The sequence below is a fragment of the Plasmopara halstedii genome (genome assembly GCF_900000015.1).
Source record: "Plasmopara halstedii genome assembly, contig: Scaffold_2680, whole genome shotgun sequence".
Lineage (NCBI taxonomy): Eukaryota > Oomycota > Peronosporomycetes > Peronosporales > Peronosporaceae > Plasmopara > Plasmopara halstedii.
In genome coordinates, this window is record NW_020189586.1 from 61,556 (window position 1) to 84,445 (window position 22,890).

Here is a 22,890-nt window from a genome sequence, read left to right on the forward strand (position 1 = left end):
ATCAGCGGTTGGTCATAGACTCTCGTGTGGAATACGGCTTCCGCTCGACGGATCCCGTTACTGAAGCGAATGACGCAATTACTCGACCGTTAGGCGTCTGCGTATTCGGGCTCCCGGCCACTACACAAGCCGATATTGACAAGCGAAAAGCTCTCCGAGCTTGCTTCTTGGTACCTCAAGACGTTTTTATTCCATGGATATGCACCGCGCTCGCCTTCGATAACGAGGTTACACGTGCCCTTGTAAAAAAAGGCGGATTGCAAATGATGGTGCGACCGTACGTAGGTGTGGATTACACAAGCTAGTGTAACGTGGCTAGACCGTAACAAGAAGCCACTAATGCATATAATGCATATAACTATATTAATTAGGTATTACTGTTTTAAACCTAGGGTTTTAGATATTCGCGGCTCTGCCGCAACTAAAACAACTAATTACAGTTTGAATTTCTAATATAAGTGTTCGCTTGCCTTGATAAGGCTTTAGTATTGCGATCCGCTATCCTTTCACTGTTTCCTGGAAAGAACGTATGGTCGATGACCTTATCTAAAATTTCTTTGAGCAAAGAGCTACGGCAGCTCCGCTGCACCTTCGAGCTCAAAGAAGGGGGCGCTCCTGTACCCGCAATGCGGACTACTGCTGTGGTGTTCGCCCCTGACCAAACCGCTGCAAATGATGAAATACACTTTAAGCGATGGGTGCAGCGGCACCAGAAACTTTTCCTCGCTGTCAAATTTACAGCGGAGCCACACGGAAGTGGACGTGCGCGTTGAGCGCCATCTTAGATTTGAGCTTGCCAAAGTCAAGGCGTGCGCACTGTCGCCCTGCGATACATGGAATCATCTATCACGCTCCCGCGAGCTCTGTGCTTTCTCACCAAAGGCCACATCAGCTCAGGGCCATGGCCTCATGGTCCTTCGGCTTCCCGGGCTACTGCCGAGACGCACGGGGCGCACGGCAACAACGCGAAGCGTCATGATCCTTCTGATCATAAGCGTCCACGACGTCTGGGTAGTCTTGCCGAAGTAGCACCTCAAACTCCCACAAGTTCTCGGAGTTCGGGTATCTCCGCCACTTCATAAGATATTGGGTCAAGCCCCGTCGACGACGTCGCCCACGCACAAGGCGTTCAACGTCGTAGTGGACGCCGCCATTCTCGTCGAGAAGAGTCGGCGGCGGACGATGACGACTTGGTCGATCGCCGTCCAGTGACCCACGATGCTCTTCGAGCGTTGGAGGGCAAAGTCCGTCGTCATTGCCATTTTGACTAGCCTCTCTCCGAGGTAGCCGACCGCTGTGGAAGACCTCGAGAGTCTGGAGCACTTTGTGCACCAACTGCCTCACGCTGAGAATTATCGTGCTTTGTAGGGGCGGCTCCTAGCCGTCGAGCAGGCAAATACATCACTTCATGCGATAGTGGAGTGCCTTGCGCTGTTGGAACCAGATGCTGGTCTAACTTCTAAGTGGCCGAATGCGTCTGGGCGCCACCCCGGCGCCAACGCTTCCGCGTTCACTTTCGCCGAATCCCGGTACGGCTTTAGTAAGTACACACAAAACACCGGGTGGGTGGGCATCCTTCTCGGAAGTTTCAGCCTATACGCAAGGCCTCGCGTGGCCACGACCTTAAGAGGTCCAATAAACCGCGGACGGAACTTTGTCTTAAAGACAGCAGAAGCTGCATGTGTAGGAAGGGTTTGGCATTAAATAAAACAGGTCTCCGACCTCAATGTTGTCAGCAATTCTTATTCCTTTTCCGTCTGCATATTTCTTCTGCATGTCTTGGCTTTCAGCCATCGTATCGCAAACGTGTCGTAAGACACTCAATCTGGTAAACAAAAAGTCTTCGACTTATTTACGCATGGTGAGAGGGCTGACATCAGCTATCCGCTCGGCTATTCCTCCTCAACAAGCCCTGAGCCATGGGATGGCGGTGTCAGCGGAACGCGAGGATTAAGAAGCCTGCTCACGTAGAACGGCGTGTATCCGGTAGATGAATGCTCTGCATTGTTCAGCGGAAATCGACAAGTTCCAGCATGGCACTCTAGCGCTTCATTGTCTCAACGCAGACGCTGCGAAGAACCTTTTCAGCAATACGGTTCACGCGCTCAGATTGACCATCGGTCTGCGGATGGCCCGTTGTTGACATATCCAGCTTGGTGACCAGCACCTTGAAGATCGTCGACCAAAACTTCCCAGTGAAACGTGGGTCTTTGTCAGAGACAATTGACTCCGGGAGTCCATGTTGTCGAAAGATACAATCCACAAACAGCGTTGCTCGACATCGTCGATGGTGTCCGACACTGTCGCAAGATGAGCCATCTAGCTCAAATGGTCCACAAAGACCACACCCTTGTTGCCCGCCGAGTCCTTCAGCAGTCCAAATACGTATGGAATGCCAACACACTGAGTGGGGTGTCGTGGTGTCGTGGGCCTCATAGAGGATAGTACTTTATCGTGAGGAACCACAATTCGTGGCGTATCTGTCAAGTTGGTGCTATAATACAGCGAACCATTAGTCAATGAATATCGGTGCAACCGTGCTCGCAGTCGCAACAGCAACTTCCTGTTTGAGTTTTCAAACTCCTTGCTCCCGAGAGTCTGTAGCAGCGCTATGCACATATCATTACCCGCGTACGCATCGCAGATCAAATGCGTCACGGACGACGTCGTCGTGACATGAGCGAGCTCATAGTCTGGTCATGACGCATCAGCCAAATCATTTTGCTTTCCCGCGAATACTTCACCACGAAGTTATATTTTGCGAAAAAAAGAGTCACCTGGCCATCTTATGCGAGAGGCGAAACGAATGAATCGCAGTGCGTAGTGACGCATTATCTGGGTAGATCACAAACGGCTTAAAGCCGAGCATGTGCACTTTGAACTTGACAAGTGCATACTTCATCGCAAGTAGTCTCTTGTCGTAACTGGATTGTTCTTCTCTGCGGCCTTGATCTGACGAGATTCGAATGCGATCACCAGATCTCGCCTGCTTGCACCAGTCCACAGCCAATGGCAAGGTCTAAGTGTCACAGAAGACACTGAAAGAACGATCTGCGTCTGGCAACGTCAAAATTGGTGCATGAAGAAGGCTGTCTTTGTTCCAATCAAAAGGCTTCTGATGCTAGGTGTCCCAGCACCATTCCACATTCTTCTTAAGGAGATTCGAATACAGCCGTGTCATTTCTGCGTAGTTCTCACTGTACTTGTGCAAGTAGCTGGCGAGGCCAAGTCGCTTGTGCAAGTCCTCTGAGTTCTTTGGAACCGCCCAGTTCACATTGGCCTAGACCTTAGCAGGATTGGCTTGAAGGCCACACTTCTCAATAAAGCACCTTAAAAAGCAAATCCCTTCCGTGTCGAATATGCACTTATCGGCATTAGCATACAGCTTTTTCATGCGTATGAAGTCGAGCACCGCTCTCGAATGGACGATATGGTTTTTCACATCTGTCTTTTCGTGCCCCGCACGTTTGTGGACAAAAATGTCGTCGAAGTATATCTGCGCCCGATGAGGCCTAAACAATTACGTCACAAGACGATTTAATGTTGCAGATGCATTTGACAGCCCTTGGGGCATCACAAGCCACTCCCAGAGCATGCCGATTGGTAATAACTATCGACCAAGTCGAGTGCGCTGTACTTGTACAGCCTTCCATGCTTATTCGGAGAATATCCTTTTTAGGAATCAGCGCTTAATTTATTACAAGCGTGAACGATACGCCACTTGCCGTTCGGCTTCCGAAAACAAAACGAGTGTGTCGAATGGGAAACTTGCTTTCACGCACCATTCCTGCCTCGTACTACACACGGAAGCAGTCTTCAGAGACGTCGCACTGCTGCTTGGGCAGATGCCATTGGCGTGTTACGAAGAATTTGGTCCCCGGAACCAGGTCAATCTCATGACGCACACCTCAGTCCGGAGGTAGATGCGACGGCGGGTCTTCGGGGACGACGTCTTGAAATTCCCTTACCAAAGTATAACAAGGACCCGAGGGGTCCTTCAGGATCGATAATTCAGTTCGCGCGTTTAACATCCTCTTGGTGTCCTCCATCGCTAAGCGAAGAGTGACGGTTTCGCTCAACCGCGCTTCCAGCAGCTGAGTTCCTTCGATCGTGGAGCGTCGAGCATAATTGCCGACGCCCCGGGGTCAATAAGGATCTTCCATGACTTCAAAGTCCTTCACGTTCGCATTTACGACCAGCAAGCCCGGCTTGCTTACACGTTCCGTGTTCAAGAGCACGGAGCTCTTGGGGGCTGAGCTCTGCTCTTTGAGGTCCAACAGAACTCAGTTTCAACCAGAAAGGCACTTCGCGCCTACTGGGTGTTCTCCTTTTCCCGCATCAAAACAGCCTAGTTAGAAGCAGGACGTCGGTCGGCGAACCTTTGCGCGCCTTGCGCAGGGAACAACCAGTCCCAAGGTGACGAGTGTCTCCACAGACAGAAACCGTCGGGTGTTCGAACTCTGCTTGGCGGCTCGGAGCTCTTCCTCCTCGTTCTCAGCATAGCTGATATTAATTGGCTCAGGCCAGCTCGACGAGATCTGCGGTGTGCATTTCAGTCAAGTCGTGCCCAATTAAAGTCAAATAAGGCATTCGATGCCACATTTACCACTTTTTTAAAAGAAGACGGATAAACATGGAAGACTTCCATTTTGGCCATAAGGCTCTCCATAAAAACGATCACTGTGACCGCCTCGGGGAGAGGATCGGCTGCCATACCGGCGAGAGTACGCATCTCTTGGACAGAGTCACCGATTTTATCTTGCCCTGTCGAGCGGCATGGAAACGCGATAGCTCACGATATGCCTCACAAAAGCAGATCCTTCCAGGAGGAGAGCGCTTCTTCAAGCACCGCACTTTAGTGCCCATTCTCGCGCTCGGCCTTCACGCTTGGAGATAGCTAGCGCCACGCCTCTTACTCATTCTGGAGCATGGCGGATGCCATTGCCATCTCGGTGAAGAAAAATAGATTGCAGTCCTCCTCTTCTACAAAAAAACAGTCCCAACTTGCTATTTTTTCGCAATCAGGCATTGTTTCCGCGATTGGTCTTGTTCTAGCTATTATCATCGAGAACGGCAGCTCAGTCGAGAACTTTCGGTAACCTTCAATGAACTCACAGAGGTTCTCTCCTAATGTAGATTTCCAATCCGAAATATCTTTTCTTTCATTGTGACTTTCATGTTCATTGCTGATGATTCGATCTCTTCTGATGCAGAAAAAATATTATGAATTGTTTTGTAATCAAAACCACACTCCCTCGCTAGACTCCGCGTGGAAGGATTTATGCCGATCGACAAATCCGTCTTCCCAAGAATTTCGAGGAGCTGGACCTCGGTAACATGTTGTCCTTCCCCATAATCTTCTTTTGAACAGCGCGAGAATTCGCGGACTGTCTATGATGAGCTGAAAATGTGGAAACGATAGACGAGGACTGCAATGTGCTAAGTCCGCAACCTTTTAAACTCGTCCGCACTATGCAGCCAAGATCACGGGGCGGGTATTTACTGTATGTGTGTCTCAAATTAGTATTTGTAATTGTATCATGTTTGACAGGTGATATAGCTTGTCAAGGTAATAAACAAACATGGCAGGGGTAGTCTTGGCGACAGCAGGTTATGATCACACTATTCGCTTCTGGGAAGCCGCGTCGGGCACATGCAATCGCACAGTCAAGTATCCTGATTCGGTGAGTTGCTCGCTGTACGATATTAATCTTGCACAACGCTTTGAAATCGTTTTGTTCTAGTCTTACTGACTTGATTGTTTACTTGCTGCAGCAAGTAAATTGCCTTCAGATCACACCGGACAAAAAGTATATCGCAGCGGCCGGTAATCCACACATTCGCCTTTTCGAAATCAACAGCAACAATCCCAACCACGTGACGAGTTACGATGGACACGCCACAAATGTCACGTCCTTAGGCTTCCAGCGCCACGGTAAATGGATATTCTCGTGTTCGGATGACGGCAGCGTCAAAATCTGGGACTTGCGTGCACCTGGATGTCAGCGTAGTTACGATGCAGGGGTGCCCCTTAACTCAGTAGTATTGCATCCAAACCAGGCAGAGCTAATTGTGGGCGATCAGAATGGTGTCGTGCGCGTGTATGACCTCACGGCTAACGCCTTGGTTACAAAATTGGAGCCACCGACAGGTGAAACAGGCGAGAGTAGCATTCGATCCGTTGACATTGTACAGGATGGTAGTGCGTTGGTAGCGGCTAACAATCACGGCAAGTGTTTCTTTTATCGTCCAAAGCCAGAACGGCATTTCGAGCTACACGGGTCGATCCAGGCCCATAATGGCTATATTTTGAAGGCACGAATAAGCGCAAATGGGAAGTTCTTAGCGACATGCTCGTCGGACAAGACTGCTAAGGTATGGAGTCTTCCGACAGCAATGGCAGCTTCAGCGGACAGTGACGTAGCTGAGCCCGAGACGCACAGCAACGGGTCAATGAGCTCGCAGCGACCAATGAAATCGTTCAGCATGAGTTCTACTTTTGGTTCAATAACGCCACCTGTGCCGAGCAATACAGGACTCATTCATACGTTGCAAGGTCATCAACGATGGGTTTGGGATTGCGCTTTCTCAGCTGTCTCGTCGTACTTAGTCACGTGTTCTTCGGACCAAAGTGCTCGGCTATGGGACTTGAGTCAAGGCGAAGCCATTCGCCAATATAGTGGCCACCACAAGGCTGTCATATGCGTAGCTCTTAACGATTCCGTCGCAGACTAAATGTAGATAAAAACCAAAGTCCATGTTTTGAAGTAAAAATGCAGATTTAATATGGAGCTTAACACGTCTCTGTAATTGTTGTTGCTACGTAAAAGTCTTTTTAGTCATAATAGCATAAAATTCTTCGGCGTTGATCTCTCCATCTTGATCTGTATCAGCGCGCTCGATCATTTCGAGCAACTCAGCGTCGGTCATAGTCTCGCCTAGTTCCTTAGCTACGCGCTTAAGGTTACGTAGTGAAATTTTGCCAGTTTGATCGTCATCAAAAAGGTTAAAAACTTTTTGTATATCTTCTCTCGAGTCCTTGTCACTCTAGGTAGGCAATATACATACAAAACGTCAGCAAAACGGAATAGGAAGAAAAAAAACAAAAATTCAAGTAAAACCATTTTTGCTGTCATCATATCTAGAAACTCTTCAAAGTCAATCGATCCGCTGTTATCCTTATCAATATCTCCAATCATTTGATAGATAATTTGATTCTTCGCCTCAAAGCCCAGTGACTGCATGGCGGCCTTAAGCTCTTTTGGATCGATCGTGCCACTGCCGTCCGTATCAAAAAGATTAAAAGCCTCACGAATCTCCTCAATCTCCTCTTGACTCAAACCCGGTCGCTCGTACATCTTGGCATTGCGTTTTTGATGAATGCGTCGCGCCATTTATCAGATCTACTTCGATACTGTTCGTAAGGCTCAATAGTGCAGCTATACGTTCGTCCGACAAAGTGTAACTGATTCGCCTCATTAACAACAACAAATAAATTAGTTACTCTATTGGATGAAAAGAATATCCGAAGGCGTCAAAAATAAATTTTAATCGTGAATTTCACCAATCAGCGCAGAGGTTGCGGTTATAAAGTCGCACTTTCCGTCTTTGCTTCTCCGCACTTAGGCGCATGGAGGCTCCGAAGACGACGCGGCGCGTGGCTTCTTCGTCCCGCACAGACTCAATTTCTAGTGCGCGTATGCTAGAAGCGCAGCAGAAATTTCAAAGTGTGGTAAAGCAGGAGCTGCAGCTGCTTCTAGTAAGCGGCACGAAGCGTGAGGAAGCTGTAAAGCTGCTTTTGCGACGTATCGTAGCCAGCACGGAGCCACCCGACGCTGTAGCTGTTCGTAGCGTCATGCGTCAGTTTCAAATGAATCATGACGATGCTGTACGCGCACTTATTGTGAAGCAAGAATTGGGACGACTTAAACGTCAGGGACTTGATTCGTTCGCAGCTATCGAAGAGCTAACGCGAAAGATGAAAAGTCACGAGATAGAAGAAGCTGGCAATGAGGATAAATGTGAGAAAGTACTTAATGCCAAAACGATAGAAACAATGGAAAAGAAGACCATATTGACAGCACGCGAAGCCATGCACGCACCTGAGATTTGTTCGTTGACAGAGGAAACGGACAGTAGTGAGACGTCCATGTCACTCATTCAACGTATTGGTCAAGTATCGATATCGTCCAATAGTACGCCTTTGAAACGTGAGATTTGTGATGAAGGACAGGACTTTGATGAAGTCACACATGGAGAAGAGAACGACGACAGCAACCAGATATTAGACAATTCGGACAGCAATCAGACACTGTACAAGTCCCCATCGCAGGTTAAAAGTTCCAACAACACGAATTTTGCTGATCATACGCCACAGTCGCGTAAACGACGTGCTTTTGGAAGTGATATCGAAGCCGTTTCGAACAACAGTACACGATGCGTAAAGCCTTTGTTCTCGAGTTTGAAAAAACAAAAGTTGTGTGCAAAAGTCGGCGATGAATATTTTGAGGTTGTCCATAGTAAGCCCAATCAAAAGCCGTTTGATTTATTCAAAAATACAGCAGCAGGTCCGTCCGAGGCATCGCTAAGTGGTGGCAGGGAAGGTGGCCGTTCGCGTGGAGATCACATGGTAAAGGGCCTTCACAAGCGGCAACGTGTGAGCTCACCCGGCATACAGGACAAAGAAGAATTTCCTGTCGCAGAAGAACTTTGTGCTCATCATCGACATCAGGGGCATCACCTCAGTAAGCGCCGCAAAAGCAGTAACACATGTTAGTAGCAAGTGGCTTCCATCATATGGTTTTGAGACGACGGTGGGTGAAAAGCTGAATCAATTAGCCTCTTGTAAGACTGTTATGAACATGTAGAAAACTAGGAAAATATGGATTGGAATGTAGGAAATGAAAGAATGCGATAGTTGACGTTTAAGTCTTTGCTCTAGATTTCGAAATGGCGCGTCGAGCTTGGACGTACGCCAACTCCGTGTTCATTTAGCTCATGCATCAACTTGATAAATTCAGCCACCGAAACTTTTACCGCTCTCTTTGATATGAGTCCACTAGCATCCAAAGCTGCCTCAACACGCTCCGTGATGACCTGATGCTCGTCTTTTTGATTAACTAGTGCCTCATTATTAAAAACATACTGCGAACGTGCTGTTTTTTCCAATAGCAAAGCTCTCAGTGTCTTGTTCTTGCGCACGAAGCACAATCTTAACAAGGCATCAAACTTCTGGAAAAATAAAGGGTCATCTGATGGCAGCGCGGGCGTCGAAGCAACACGGGGCACGAGCTTGATTACCCTTGAGTCTACGTTTGGCGGAGGTAAGAAGTGATGTCTTGGCACTTCTACAATCGACGTGATGTCTGCTACCAGCGCAGTATTAGCACTCAGGCGACTAAAATTTTGGTGGCCTGGTTGGGCCAATAGTCTTAATGCAAATTCCTCTTGTACTAGCAGCACCGCACATTTAAACGTCGTCGCAAAGCGGTGCATGTACCTCGAAAGCCGAGATATCACCAGAGACGACAATTGATACGGTATGTTGGCTACGCAAGCATCAAACGGTCTCTCAACCTTATCTATCAGCGATACAAAGCGAAAGTCTTGAAAGTCAGAATGCTGGAGAACGAGCTTACCAGCTTCAATTTCAGTTGGAAATCGAAGTTTAAGTTGTCTCACCATGCGAGAATCATATTCCACTGCATGAACAGTGATATGCGAACCCACTTTCAGTAGCGCTGACGTCAAGTTGCCCGTTCCGGGGCCAATTTCAAGTACACGCACAAGTTCCGAAGAGGTGATTGGTAACTCTGAAGCACTGATGATCTGGTTTAAGATGCCATCTGAGATTAGTAGATGTTGACCTAGTTTCCGCCGAAGGTACAAAGGGCCCTTCAATCGTAAATATGACGCCGAGCGAGTTCCTCGTTTTGAAAGCACAAACGACATTATCTAAAATATGGTAATTACATAGTCTGGTCACACATTTCATAAAAATAACAAATCATGGTGGAGATTTAATTTTTTTACTGAGTTAAAGGACCACTGCGCTGCAGCGGGGCCGTGTTGCTGGCTCAGAGACAACTAAGTAAGACGAACAGCCTCCGCCCCTTTTTGATTGTATTAGTAGTCGAAATTCGATAGGGAGTCTTGTCGCTGATTATTATCATCTGGAAATTGGCGATTTGATATCGTATGCCCGGCGTAGCATTCAACTAAATGCAGTGGCAGCATCGACTTATAGTGCTCTTGAAGAGTGTCCTAAGAGGTGTGAGAGGACAGTTTTGATGTTGCGTGAGAACGAAAAGCTGCTTGTAAAAGGGGTACATTGCTGATGTTTTTTGCAGCGCCCTCGTGACCACACATTTCAGCCATTACATTTGCAATATTGCCCCCAATGATTTTTACTTGCCGTCATCAAACCAATTTGAATGAGGATTTCTAAAATTCGACTCGATACACTCAATACTTCTACGTGAAGCAGCGTCAGCATGCATATTTGTACAGCTATCGTTGATGGAGGACGTACACGTTATGCACAAACGCCGTCATCTTATCCTCACGATTTTTAAAGCCAATTAAAAGAACGGCTCTGTACTGGTACGAGCATCAGTGTGGCTTGAATTATGAAGAAAGTAGCACAGTTATAATGAAAGCAGAAATTTATGTTAATGTTGAGATAAAAAAGCGAGCTTTGACAGTTGTTCCTTTAGATGTGGAGTGCACGAATTCATCACCGTTTACATGTAGTTTGTAGCGATTGCTTATATCTCTGACTTAACAGATTCAATTGTATAAAATAGATTTGATAACAGTAAAAGCAGAACAAAAACAAATATACAAACGAAGAACATTCATGGTCCTCACCAGCAATTCAGCAGCATGGAGATTGCTGTAGACTTAGAATAGCTTTCTTTTCGTTGATCACTGATGTATTCTTTTTGTTGGAGACCTGTAGCGTAATATTGGGAGTGCAACTAAGAAACCTTGAAGAAATTTGGCTAAACGAGCACAGGTGTTCTTTCAAAAAGTCTTTGCGTTGTTAAGCATTTAATTTCAAAGTGTTGATGCTCTCACTAGTTCGATTAGTGGCAGCACAATGGTTGCGTATCTAGCGATACACTGTCTATTCGGCAAACGACCATTGTTGTCGCGTAAATGGATGACATTTGTATCAATATAACCGATGAACAATACCACGCACGACATCTGGTCAAAGATGTCGTGCGTGGTATTGTTCATCTGTGATACTTTGTGCAAAGAGAATTTGTACGTTTGTCCGTCCTAGTGTTCTTTTGCGGTAGATTCTATGATTTTTCTTAGCCATACCTCTTGACTAGGTCTACAAGTCAGCTACAGTCAGAGTTAAGTAGCCGTAAAGACCTGCTAAATATCTGAACGAATATTAGACATTCCAGCCGTGCAACATCCCAATCGTAGGCTTCGCGATGTGTTCGAAAAGCTCTTCCATTAGCTGGAACATCGAGCATTAAAGCATATTCAGACGCGAATTCAATCTGAGTACAGATCTTACTTCCATACTTTCGATCAAACATCTTTATCAACTTTTCTTTAACACTTAAGTTTGTGATTTTTCATGGTGAGCATCCACCTTTTCGTCGTATCTGCACTTGCAGTGCGTAACCATTCACGTCTTGATGGCAAACTTTCACCTAGGTCTTTCTACGGAACGCCGAAATTATTGGATACCCCAATCGCGAGTTGACAACTGAAATCAACCTGTTGCTTCAAAATCGTTCACGAATTTATCCAGCGGTGTATATTCCACTTAGAACAATCTAAATGGCGGTCGGTGTTGAAACTTTGCATCGATGTCGAGTTCAATAGCGCGATGCGGTGATCAAAGATTCGACAATCGATCGGGAAATCAATCTTGACAATCGTCTAATACTTCTTGAATCACTGTCACGGTGCCGAGGGTCCCTGTGGACCTCGGTATCAAGTTTCTGACTTTGATAGCATGAAATGCTGCTTAGTCTTAGACTTTGGATTAAGGTATCATCTCATCCTTGCTATGGCGTGGTTGGAACACCGTGAGCCATGGATCGACTAGAGATCGAAGACCTCGGGCGCTACGCGCACTTCTCCTGATGGAGCTTTGATGAGTCATGCATTTACCACTGCTAGGAGGCAAAAGCGCTTTTGGCGCGGGCACTGGACCGAGACGGTCAACGGGCTGGAGATCGGATTTTTCGAGTTGGTGATCCTCGAAGGTGTATCGGACAGGAGTCCAGAGAGCATGGAGCGGCTGTACGTGGGGTGGCACGTAATCCAATGAGCGCTGATCATGTATCGATGCAGTTGCTGCATGCCAAGAGTGGCATGGTCGGACGAGGAATAAGATATGCCCTTCGATGCGCGTGGAGTGGCACGTTGTCCACTGGACGAAGACTGCGGAGCTAGCAGCTCTTCATCGGATATTGCTAACAACCTCAAGGCTCCGGTGGAGCAGGAAGTGGGGCTAACACTGGACGACGCTGAGTGCGTGTTTCCACTGGTCCAAGACGTATAACTTCTGTGGAGAGGCAACGGCGACTCCGTATGCTAGCAGCAAGCCGCCGGGCGTCAGGCGACTTAGCCGAATTGGTCATTATACGATCGAAAGCGGAGATGGACTCGTCGTCGCTTCTGGATGAAGCTGTCCTGGAGAACACCAAGAGGGTGCTGAGCGCATGAAGTAGATCGTCGATTCTATAGAATTCCTCGGATTCGTACTATCCTTTGGTGAAGGAATTTTAAAACGTCGTCTCTAAAGACCCCCCGTCGGACCTACCGCCAGACCGAGGTGCGCGTCGTGAGATCAACCTGGATCCGGGAGCCAAATACTGCGTAACACGCTAATGGTCTCTGCCCAAGGAGCAGCACGACGTCATTGATGCCTGCTTCCGTGCGAAGCACGACGCAGGAATGGTGCGTGAGAGTAAGTTCTCATTTGATACCCACGTTTTGTGTCCGGAAGCCGAACGGCAAGTGGCGTCTCCTTCACGCTTATAATAAGCTCAACGCTACCACCATTCTGGCACAGATGTCGATTCCTAGGAACGATGCTTTCCTGAACAACATGGTTGGATGTACAAAGTACAGTGCACTCGGCTTGGTCAATGGTATCACCAATTTATCATGAGAGCGAGTGATGTTTCGCTGACAGCGGTGAAAACCCTGAGCGGCATGATTAGGGAGTGCCTGGTAATGCCCCAAGGGCTGTAAAATGTACCAGCAACATTTTATTGTCTTGTGACGCAATCGTTCAAGCCCAACAAGAGTTTGCACAGTCATACTCCGACAACATCTTCGTCTACAGTCGTGCGGAGCAGGGAGGACAATTGGAGAGAACCACATCGCTCATTTGAGAGCGGTGCTCGAAGGCATGCGCACAAATAAGCTGTCTGCTAATGCAGATAAGTGCATCTTCGGCGCCGAAGATGTCTCTATTTAGGGTGCCTCATCGGGAAGCGGGGCTTTCAGGCGGACCCTGCTAAGGTCAAGGCCATTGTGAACTTGCCGGCTGCAAAGTAAAAAAAAGTACTTGCACAAGTGGCTTGGCCTCGCCAACTACTTGTAAAATTACAGCGAGAATTACGCAGAAATGGCACGGCCATTGTCGAAGAAGGTTGCGGAATGGTGTTGGGACACCGTGTATCGGGAGGTTTTGACGGGACAAAGACTGCCTCCTCCATGCACCAATACTGGCATTACCAGGCCCTGAATGTCCTTTTAGCGTCGTCTGTGACGCTTTGGACTTTGCCATCGGCTGTGCACTGCTGCAAGCAGGTGAGGCGGGGTGATCGTGTTCGAATCTCGTCAGCTCAAGGCTGCAGAGAAGAGCAACCCAGTTCGTGACAAGGAAGCGCTTGCAATGTCAATTTCAGGGTGCACCTGCTCAGCTCCAAGCCGTTTCTGATCTACATAGATCATCCGTTACTACGCACTGCGATTCAGCCACCTCACCTCTCGCATAGGATGGCCAGGTGACTCTTCTTGTCCGCAGAATATTTTCGAGATGAAGTATAAGCCAGGAAAGCAGAATGCTTTGGCTGATGCGTTGTCATGCAAACCAGATTATGAGCTTGCTCGGGTGGGTGCGCATCCGTTTCGCAAGGTTTAGCGTATACGCAAGGCCCGCTAAGCCAAAACCTTTGAAGGTCCCAAGTGAGCGCGGGAGCGTTGGCGCCGGCAGGCGTCCACAGGTCCAAAAGCTGGACCAGCAATATACTTTTAGCACGGATTGCGACGATCTCCTTCAACGGCGCCAAGCGCTTCACCGTCGCATGAAGCGACAAAATTTTCTGCTCAACAGCTAGGAGCCGCTCCTACAGAGCGCGATAGTCCTCAACGTGAGGCAGCCGGTGCACGACGTGCTCCAAGCGCCTAGGTCTTCCGCGCAGCGGTTTGCGACACTAGCAAGTCGCTCAACGGAGTCCACATGGCAACGGACCTTGTACTCAAAGCTCGAAGAGCATTGCGAGTAAACTGACGGTGATCAACCTAGTCGTCGTCCGCTGCTGACTCATCTCGACGAGAATGGTGGTGTCCGCTATCACATGGAACATCTTGTGGGTCGACGCCGTCGCCAGGGTCAATTTCTTGTGAAGTGGCGGGGATACCCCGACTCCGAGAACTCTTGGGAGTTTGAGGTGTCACTTCGGCAAGACTGCCCAGACGTCGTGAGTGCTTATGATCAGAGGGATCATGACGTCCGCACCCGCGCTTCTCGGCAATAACCAGGAAAGCCGAAGGACCATGAGCTGAACTGAAGCTATGGCCCTGAGCTGATGCGGTGGCAGTCTCACCCGTGTGAGAAACCACAGAGCTCGCGGGAGCGTGCTGGATAATTCCATATGTTGCAGGGCAACAATGCTATGAGTTTGGCAAACTCAAAGTAAATATGGCGTTCCACACGTGCGTCGCATCCCTGTAACTCAACTGTAGGTCTCACAGCGATGAAAATTCCCGGTGCCGCTGCACCCATCGCTCGATTGGCTCTTCATCATCAGCAGCGGTTTCTCCAGGGGCGAGCACCACTAGAATCGTCCGCATTGCGGGTACAGAAGCGCCTCCTCTTAGAGCACAAGTGCGAACCGTATCATAGGGATTTCCCGAGAAGCCAAGAAGCAATCTCGTAGAGCTTTTCGTTGGTCAAGTCCAACTGTGTTGTGGCCGGGGGCCCAACCACGTAGACGCCCACAGATCGAGTGAATGCATACTTAGCTTCTGCAGCGGGACCCGTCGAGCGAAAGCCGTAATCCACACGAGAGTCAAGGACCCACCGCGGATGCGCGCGCATTAGAGCTGCTCTGCGGGCAGCATCCAGCTGCTGCTTCTGTGCCTCATCAAGTTTATAGGTAATATTAATCCATGTGCGCTTTACCAGTCACTGGTATCGTCGAGTTACTTCTGTTTGTCTTGGCCCTTAGCCATGAAGTCACGCATCCTGCGCATGATAGCCAATATCATAAAAATAACCTCGGATTTCTACTAAAACGTGTAGATACCAACAAGCCGATTTTGATCGACTGTTTCTTCAATTAGACGAGAAGCACTTCGTGGTGATAACAAAGGCACACGAAGGTATGCAAACCAATTCTGTACTTGGGTATAGCTTATACAAGCATGTACGGCATTACTAAGCGCAACATGATGAGTGCGCTTCAGCACTGCAGTATCTCCGTGCAAGTGCTTTGTAAGATATGTTTTGATGCGCAATTTTCGCGTTTCGTCTTGTTCAGCTGTATGCGATCGAAATTTCTGGGTCAATGCCCAGTACATTAAACAAATTCCCGCCAAAGGTTTGCTGTTAAACGCAAATCTTCATCCAGTACATAGCAAAACCTTTTTGAGGAACAGCTTGGCTGTATCATCGTCGATAACGGTATCGTTGACAGTACAAAATGAGCCATCTTACTCAGGCTGTTTACAGGAAGTACATTACAGACGCATTTTTGGACGACGGAGAATGATCATATACTTATAAACTGCTATTTTTTGCCGGGGCCGATAGCTAACCAAGCCATCGATGCAATTGCGAGTGTTTGATCTGATGACATATATTTACATGTGCACACATACGTGCTAATCCACTTACTTATACTGAGACATAAGTGTATAGCACTGAGCAGTTTGTCCTCCTAGTCAAGGTGGTCATATTAAGGTATATTATGTGCCTAAAACAGCAATTACTTGATCATTGTCATGTAGTACCTCCACTCATCGAGTGTGAAGTGGTTTTATGCTGAGGAACGCCAAGACTTGAAATAAGGAATTGCGGTGCAATCGAGCAGCTCCACTTTTCTTAAATGCCAGTTCTAACTCCTAGACGCTCAAGCCCCCAGAAAACACATGTCGCCACTATCTTGTAATATGTAGGCTTTTGATATTACCATCGCGAGTCGGTGAAACGCATAAGCGCACCGCCACCACACTAAAGCGATCCAAAGTATTACTTACCTAAAAGATGTAGGGGTAGTAGTCTTGATATATTCTGTGAGAGAAGTAGAGGTGATGTTGTTGTGCGCGGCAATACGTAATCTGCATGGATCACAATGTGCCAAGTAGACGCATCTTAAATCCGTCGATTCATACTTTTTTGTAATTGTTACTTATCGAAAGCAATTACGTTCTACTCTGTCATCATTAGATGGCAAAGGTGATATCAGTCACACGTTCATAGCTATTGGCGTTCGCTTCGGTAATGGAGCAGTCTATGTAATGGATAATGCACAGAAACGATGATGAATTGCGATACAGACCTGGATGAGCCACAATCAGAGCAGACATAGCGGTATAAAGAATTGACCTAATGCTCGCCGTGTTTGCTGCTCCCGGCAGCATTGACGGTATTTTTTGAGAAATCTGAGAGGAATGGGGTCGTGTTAGCATAGCGTTCGGTGCGCTTTATAAATAGTTGGTCAGGCCAAGCCACTATCGTGAATTCGTTTAGACGAAGACACTAATGTATCAGTTATGGCAATGAACTCGTCTAGCATCGTTCGCGGACCATGCATCTTGATAAAGCAGCCTATCATGCTGACTACAAAATCACAGTTGCTTGTATTGGCATAAAAGCTCTAAACGCGTGGTCAAGCAGTGTTCGTAAACGCTTAATCTAGCTACCGCATCGTAATCTCCCCAACTACGCAAACATTAATCGCTGATATAGGTATGTTTATTTGCATGGTGAGGTACAACAAATTGTATCACTCAGACGCTTAAACGTCGCTGGTGCATTAAACAGTCCATGTGGCATAGCCAGATACTCACAACAAAATTGTGATCGCTGCCTCTCATAAGCAGTTACTCAACAAAGTGCAACCGACAAAGCTATTCTGCATCAGACTTTACAGAGATTAGCGATTGCACCTAATTCGTGGCCACAATTAATTGAATATAAGCATGGACAGCTAAGCACCTGCATTTAGCCTTTTTGATAAGACTGTTGACACTGAGTGAGAAGATGAATTTTCTATCACCGAATCCTCTTCGTGCTTTGTATGAAAGGAATCTTCAATGCACTATTGAATAGGTAAATTGATGTGTGACGCAGTCATTCATTTGGGAAAGCAATTTAATTTCTTGACGCACTGATTGATCTGGGAAAAACAGGTGTGGTGGATATCTTATCATCATGCCGCGATATTTCCTTACAAAGGAGAGGTAGAAGAAATCCTTGATGATAGCCAATCCATTCATCGCAGTATTCGCCCCGTGAGTATCCCGAGTGACAAACTTTTCTATGTGCAAACTAGTCTATGACGAATCAAGAGATTATCTCCTGTCTCGGCAAATATTCTACCATTAGAATAGCAAAGGAATACAAGGAGCGGATATTATGTACTACCGCCGAAAAAACATCTGCTAATACTGCGAAGCTGCTCAACAGCTGAAAGATATCCGCCTTCATCCTCAGCATGACTACGTGTATTGACTTCGGCCATCTCGCAAAGCTTTCATCCAACCTCACAGCAAGGAAAGTGAGTTTTGCATAGAGTGCACCGCTCAAGGCTTCCTCAGACTAGAGGGTTGGTGTGGAAGCTAGCTGATCCATATGCGTTTGCAGATTCCTGACGATGGTTAGCGTTACTGCGTCCAAGATAGAGTCCGGCGCCATCACGTCAGTTAGTGTCTTTTTGCATTTATGTTTACCAGTTCTCGTCTTCCTTGATGGGTAGACAAGAATTTCGAACACACTCGATACACCTGGTTAAACATCAGCGACACATGTCGCACCACGTAGTTTCACGTTGGAATCGTTTCTTTCACGAGGTATTGCACGTAAGTGCTCCTTTCATGTGCGTTCTCTACGGACAGAGAGCCCAAGCACAGCACGCTGTGACTTCATTTGGAACAAGGTCGAGATCGTGGCCATCTCAACTTTCGCTTACCATCTCTCATCGGAGAGATCGATTCCACGCCATGGTCTTAAATAGCCTTGACGCTAAACATCAGCGGTCTTACGGTGGGAGTCATCTATATTTCCACCAGCGTCTGTTTGAAACGCTACGGACGTACCTCAACAGCGCATTATTAAAAGCCGGTAAGTGCCTCCAACAACATACGCTGTTAATTTGCTCTGCAACTTCAAGCGTATATACTCATCGTTTGTTCTTTTAGAATTTTACGGAGTATCTACGTTTCTGTTCCTCACGATAATTTTTTTTGTATCTGACGCACTCTTTCCGGACTTATGTAATTTTTATGTATACCAATAATACTCACAATTAGTGTAATATACACGATTTTACCATATTTATGAAATAAAATATGGTAAAATCGTTTAAAACTAAATGTGTGGCTAGAAACCATAAATCTCTCCTATATTGAGTCTCATCACCTTCATATAAATCAATTGCACAATCGTGTAAATGTTGTAGACTTAAGTACAGTGTTTACCCCGTCACACTTCCAAGCAGTAGGGTAAGCCTTCTTCTTAACAAGTGTTTTGCGCAAAAAATTTGGTATAAGCAAAGAGGCGTATCGTACTCTGTCACATTATAAGAAATCATACTATGATACTTATTGTGTTTTACAGACAATGACCTCTGCAACGCAATAAAAAAATTCAGCAGCCTAAAATAGCAAGGTCTATATTGGTATAGTGAAGGGCTAGGCTCATGCTAGATTCGTATAGCAGATTATAGTCTTTTACCAGACTTTACAATTACGAGTGACGCAAAAACAAATATTTCATTGCATTTATTGCATGATTTGGTAGTGGAGTGAGCTGGGACAATAAGTTTCACGGGTACAGAATCACTTATATTAAAATTGTAGTAGTAGTAGTACAAAACTGCGAAATTTACGTGTTTACTAATTAAAGTTAAAAAATGAGAATTGTATTACCTTTTCTTAGCTATCTTAAATAGTTTAGAAAACATTGAAGATTCCTTTTTCTCCTCAGCTTCGTTTAGACCAGGTGGTGGCATCACTTCACGTCCTAATGCAAGTGCGTAGCCACCATGGACGCGTCGAGCCATTGTCATTAACTCATTTCGGTAACGTGCCTTGTTGTCTTTGTTAACGGAATTGTAAAGATCTGTCACGAATTTGTGGTAGGGATTGAATAATTTGTACACGTCCGGCGATAGATTACCACCTTGGACGTACTTCTCTTTAAACTTGGTCTTTTCGCCATGTTCTGCAAACGTTACACCTTTCATGAATAGATCCAACTCAACATGATTCTTTTTTCCATACTTGTTCGAAACGTATTTTATAAATTTATCATCTGGGATCTTCTTGTACGGATTGGAAGATTCTCCCACGTGAAAATTCGTTCCACCAGTATCCATCAACTCCACCTCGACAATAGACAGCAAAATCCACACGACAATTCCAAAAAGTTTGAGCGAAAACATAACTTTCTTCTTAGTCTTGCAAAGCAAATTGACAACTGAGGAAATAGCAACCACAGAACTCTTCATGGAAAGTTTACCGTATTCTTCCAGCCAGTCAGTCTGTAAGAATCGAGCATAAGAAAAAAAAGTTTGAGCTGTTGACAGTGTCGCAACGATCGTGATCGTCACAAAAAAGGAATTAGATTGAAGAATCTTATCGGTGATGGGGTACGGGAGTCTGTATCTAATTGAAAAAAGAAATAGATTGTATAGTGTTCCTGTGATCGGGATAATGTTCCAGTGTCCTTACATGTTGCTCCTCGAAAACTATGGAGACTGTGAAACCGGTAAAGAATCTTTTAATGGTACGTTTATATGAATCTGCACAATTTTCGTAAACGTATACTCAACTTAAGGTTCTTGAAAAAAGTACGTATGTTTTTGTTAATCAAAACATTCTAAATGGTCATAAGATTTAATATGATACGTTGACGTGAGTTCAACAAGCTCATCTCCAAAGAATTCAGCTGCACTATAGTCACATCAGCGTTCAATATCAAGTTGGCAGTACCGGTTACCAAAATTTGAGCTTTCTTGTCTATTTCTGACGTAGACAATGCAAGGCTGCATAAGATTTCACATTCAGACGGAATAGAAATTTGAAGACTTTTCCAGCTTCATGGCAATCAAATGTCACAGTTCAAGATCATGAAATTTATCTTCTTCCCATCATATGCAACTCAATGCCAGCCGACTGACCATTCTGTTCAACAATTTTGAGGTCCAATCTGATCTGACTGCCTTTTCTCAAGTATCATAAACTGACTCGAGCTATGCCTAATGTTGTTAGGGTATCCATAAACGAATGGATAGCGCGGATTCTAGCCGCGTAGCCAGGCTTTCGGGTATGTAAAGTACCACATTTGAAAAATATATGGTTTAATGACTTTATGGGTGTGTATTAAATAAATCTAGAACTTGACCAAATTCAGAACTTTATAGTATTATTCAAGCAAATTGCTGAGCAGATGGAAGGTCGCTTAGCCGGTACACTTGCACAGGATTAGAGATTATGGGCTGTAATATCTTATGAAAAAATTTGGCTTACTTATAAATTTGCATCAAAATTTTTCACACCAGTTGGTGGGTTGCATAAGATCACCATATGGCAGACTGTACTTTTTGCTTATTGAAATAAGAGACGAATCGACCTGAACCACTCATTCTTCAGACTTTGATCGGAGTCCTTATAATAGGGTATAATCGTGTACGTACACATTACACTTCCATACGTACATTTATGTCATCAGGGAGTCATATCATTGTATTAATCAAAGACGATGGGACTTCAATAAGGTGAAGTCCATTGTGAACATCGGATGGAATCCTAACGTCAGGCAATACAGATATTTTGTTATAGTTAAGTACGTGTTTAGATAGAAAGAAGCCTAAATATAAGTCACTATCACGAAATATTTTAGCGGGTTAATCGGTACGATTGTACGAAATTTGCATTGGAATTGTGAATATTGAAATCAACCTGAATATTGGTGGATATGAAAATTACTGATCTCTGAAAAGGAAGATACTCTGTACGTCAGATAGCTATATTATGAAAAGTAGTAAAACGAGTTATTTAGTATACGTTTAAATGAGAGCTTGTGGTAGATCCGACTGTCGAGTATGGTATAAACTATTTTTTATTTGGATGAAAAGCGAATTGTTAAACAACCTGATTGCGGAAATGTGGTACAACTTTGTATATTCTGGGTCCTGATGGATTCAGGAAACTGGCGGCCATAAAGCCGAAGGTGGTAGTTACTCATTGGAGGCGCTCATCACCTTGGAGTTTGTGCTGGATAGTCACGTCCGGGAGCACTCCAGCTGGGCATACGTGTGAGAACAGATAGTTTCGACCGATGTTAAGCATTCTGGCCTAGAAAGCTCTCATTTGGAAGAGAAAACTTGACATTACCATGGAGCGGCATTGCTTTGAAAGGAAGCAAAGCACATCGCGCATGCAATTACCGAACGACGAAGTCGTGCATGAGAATCCTCAGGAGAAGTGTAACAGGTTACACATACCCTAATTACAGGGGTGTGTGTCACACGAGATGGGCATTGTGTGACTGCACCCAAATAAGAATACGGTATGTGTCTGGGTAGCCAGTAGTTATGCATGTATTTAGATGTTACTATATATATTTGGGAGAATCTTTACATTTATAATTTGGCGGCTTTGCCGCAGATAAAAATAAATAAAGTCAGTTTTTGAAGTTAAACGGAAGAGTTAATTAGACCTGGGATAAGGCAGGAATTACTCTTGGAGTAAACGGATTGCGATTCGCTAAACTCGTACTTGTTCTAAGTATAGAACGAAAGGTCGGTGACCTAACTCACGCTTCCTCAAAGCGCAAAGCTACGGCAGCCACGCTGCACTTGGTAGCACTTGTAGTAAATCTACAACTGAGTCGTTTAGACTGATCCTCTGTGAGGATGGAACAATTTACCGCTTTGCCCCAAGGCATGCAACACCTTGCGGCGCAAGACCCGGAAGCAATCGGTGCGCGTCTAAAGGCGTTTTTAAATTACGAAAGCGCGCTACTAGAGCACCTGCAGCAGGAGATGTCTGCATAATTTGCGTCTATAACGTCACCGTCGGTGACGGATGATTTTCCCCGCCCTAAGCCGATCATTGTGAGCGTTAAGGTATTTGAGGGGAAGAATGGAGAGAATCTCCTGCTCTGGGTGAGAGAGGTTGAGATGGCCATCGCATTCGCCATGCTCCAGATCGAGCAACAGCGCGTAGCACTAGTTATCTCAAAGCTCGGTGGTCGAGCGCGAGAATGGGCACTTTGGTAGTTATTTAGTTTTCTTACATTCACTAACCGAAATTTGATTTTCAAATCACCCGTCGTAACGCGTCAGCACTCCTGAACGAGTATGAGGTGGGGTGTATATTCTTCTTGCTGAGTATATTCTCAGTGTATAGTATAAGCTCAGTCAGCTTCATGTGGTGGCGGAAGCGCTCTCGCGC

The 22,890-nt window shown here is 45.9% G+C and overlaps 6 protein-coding genes across 6 annotated transcripts in view; 3 read left to right on the forward strand and 3 right to left on the reverse strand.

Moving 5' to 3' along the window:
• PHALS_04746 (mitochondrial carrier family) overlaps positions 1-93 on the forward strand; it is a gene marked incomplete at both ends in the record, with an annotated part of 540 nt that extends 447 nt beyond the window's left edge. The window contains one exon of the mRNA XM_024718580.1: positions 19-93. Coding sequence (XP_024583964.1) covers positions 19-93 — 75 coding nt within the window. The remainder of the gene's footprint in view (positions 1-18) is intronic.
• A 5,489-nt stretch (positions 94-5,582) lies between these two features.
• On the forward strand, positions 5,583-6,735 carry PHALS_04747 (G-protein beta subunit-like protein (contains WD40 repeats); the record flags this gene model as incomplete). The annotated part of the gene is made up of 2 exons (XM_024718581.1): positions 5,583-5,684; positions 5,776-6,735. The coding sequence occupies 2 exons, from the start codon at positions 5,583-5,585 to the stop codon at positions 6,733-6,735; spliced, it is 1,062 nt and encodes a 353-aa protein (XP_024583965.1).
• An 84-nt stretch (positions 6,736-6,819) lies between these two features.
• On the reverse strand, positions 6,820-7,394 carry PHALS_04748 (centrin 2; the record flags this gene model as incomplete). Its single annotated transcript, XM_024718582.1, has 2 exons — positions 6,820-7,047; positions 7,122-7,394. The coding sequence occupies 2 exons, from the start codon at positions 7,392-7,394 to the stop codon at positions 6,820-6,822; spliced, it is 501 nt and encodes a 166-aa protein (XP_024583966.1).
• Positions 7,395-7,630: 236 nt separating this feature from the next.
• Positions 7,631-8,776, forward strand: PHALS_04749 (uncharacterized protein; the record flags this gene model as incomplete). The annotated part of the gene is made up of 1 exon (XM_024718583.1): positions 7,631-8,776. The coding sequence occupies one exon, from the start codon at positions 7,631-7,633 to the stop codon at positions 8,774-8,776; it is 1,146 nt and encodes a 381-aa protein (XP_024583967.1).
• Positions 8,777-8,937: 161 nt separating this feature from the next.
• PHALS_04750 (dimethyladenosine transferase) lies at positions 8,938-9,951 on the reverse strand (the record flags this gene model as incomplete). Its single annotated transcript, XM_024718584.1, has 2 exons — positions 8,938-9,548; positions 9,639-9,951. 2 exons carry the CDS (start codon positions 9,949-9,951, stop codon positions 8,938-8,940), a joined length of 924 nt encoding a protein of 307 aa, XP_024583968.1.
• A 9,404-nt stretch (positions 9,952-19,355) lies between these two features.
• On the reverse strand, positions 19,356-19,940 carry PHALS_04751 (uncharacterized protein; the record flags this gene model as incomplete). The annotated part of the gene is made up of 1 exon (XM_024718585.1): positions 19,356-19,940. The coding sequence occupies one exon, from the start codon at positions 19,938-19,940 to the stop codon at positions 19,356-19,358; it is 585 nt and encodes a 194-aa protein (XP_024583969.1).
• Positions 19,941-22,890: the final 2,950 nt, after the last annotated feature.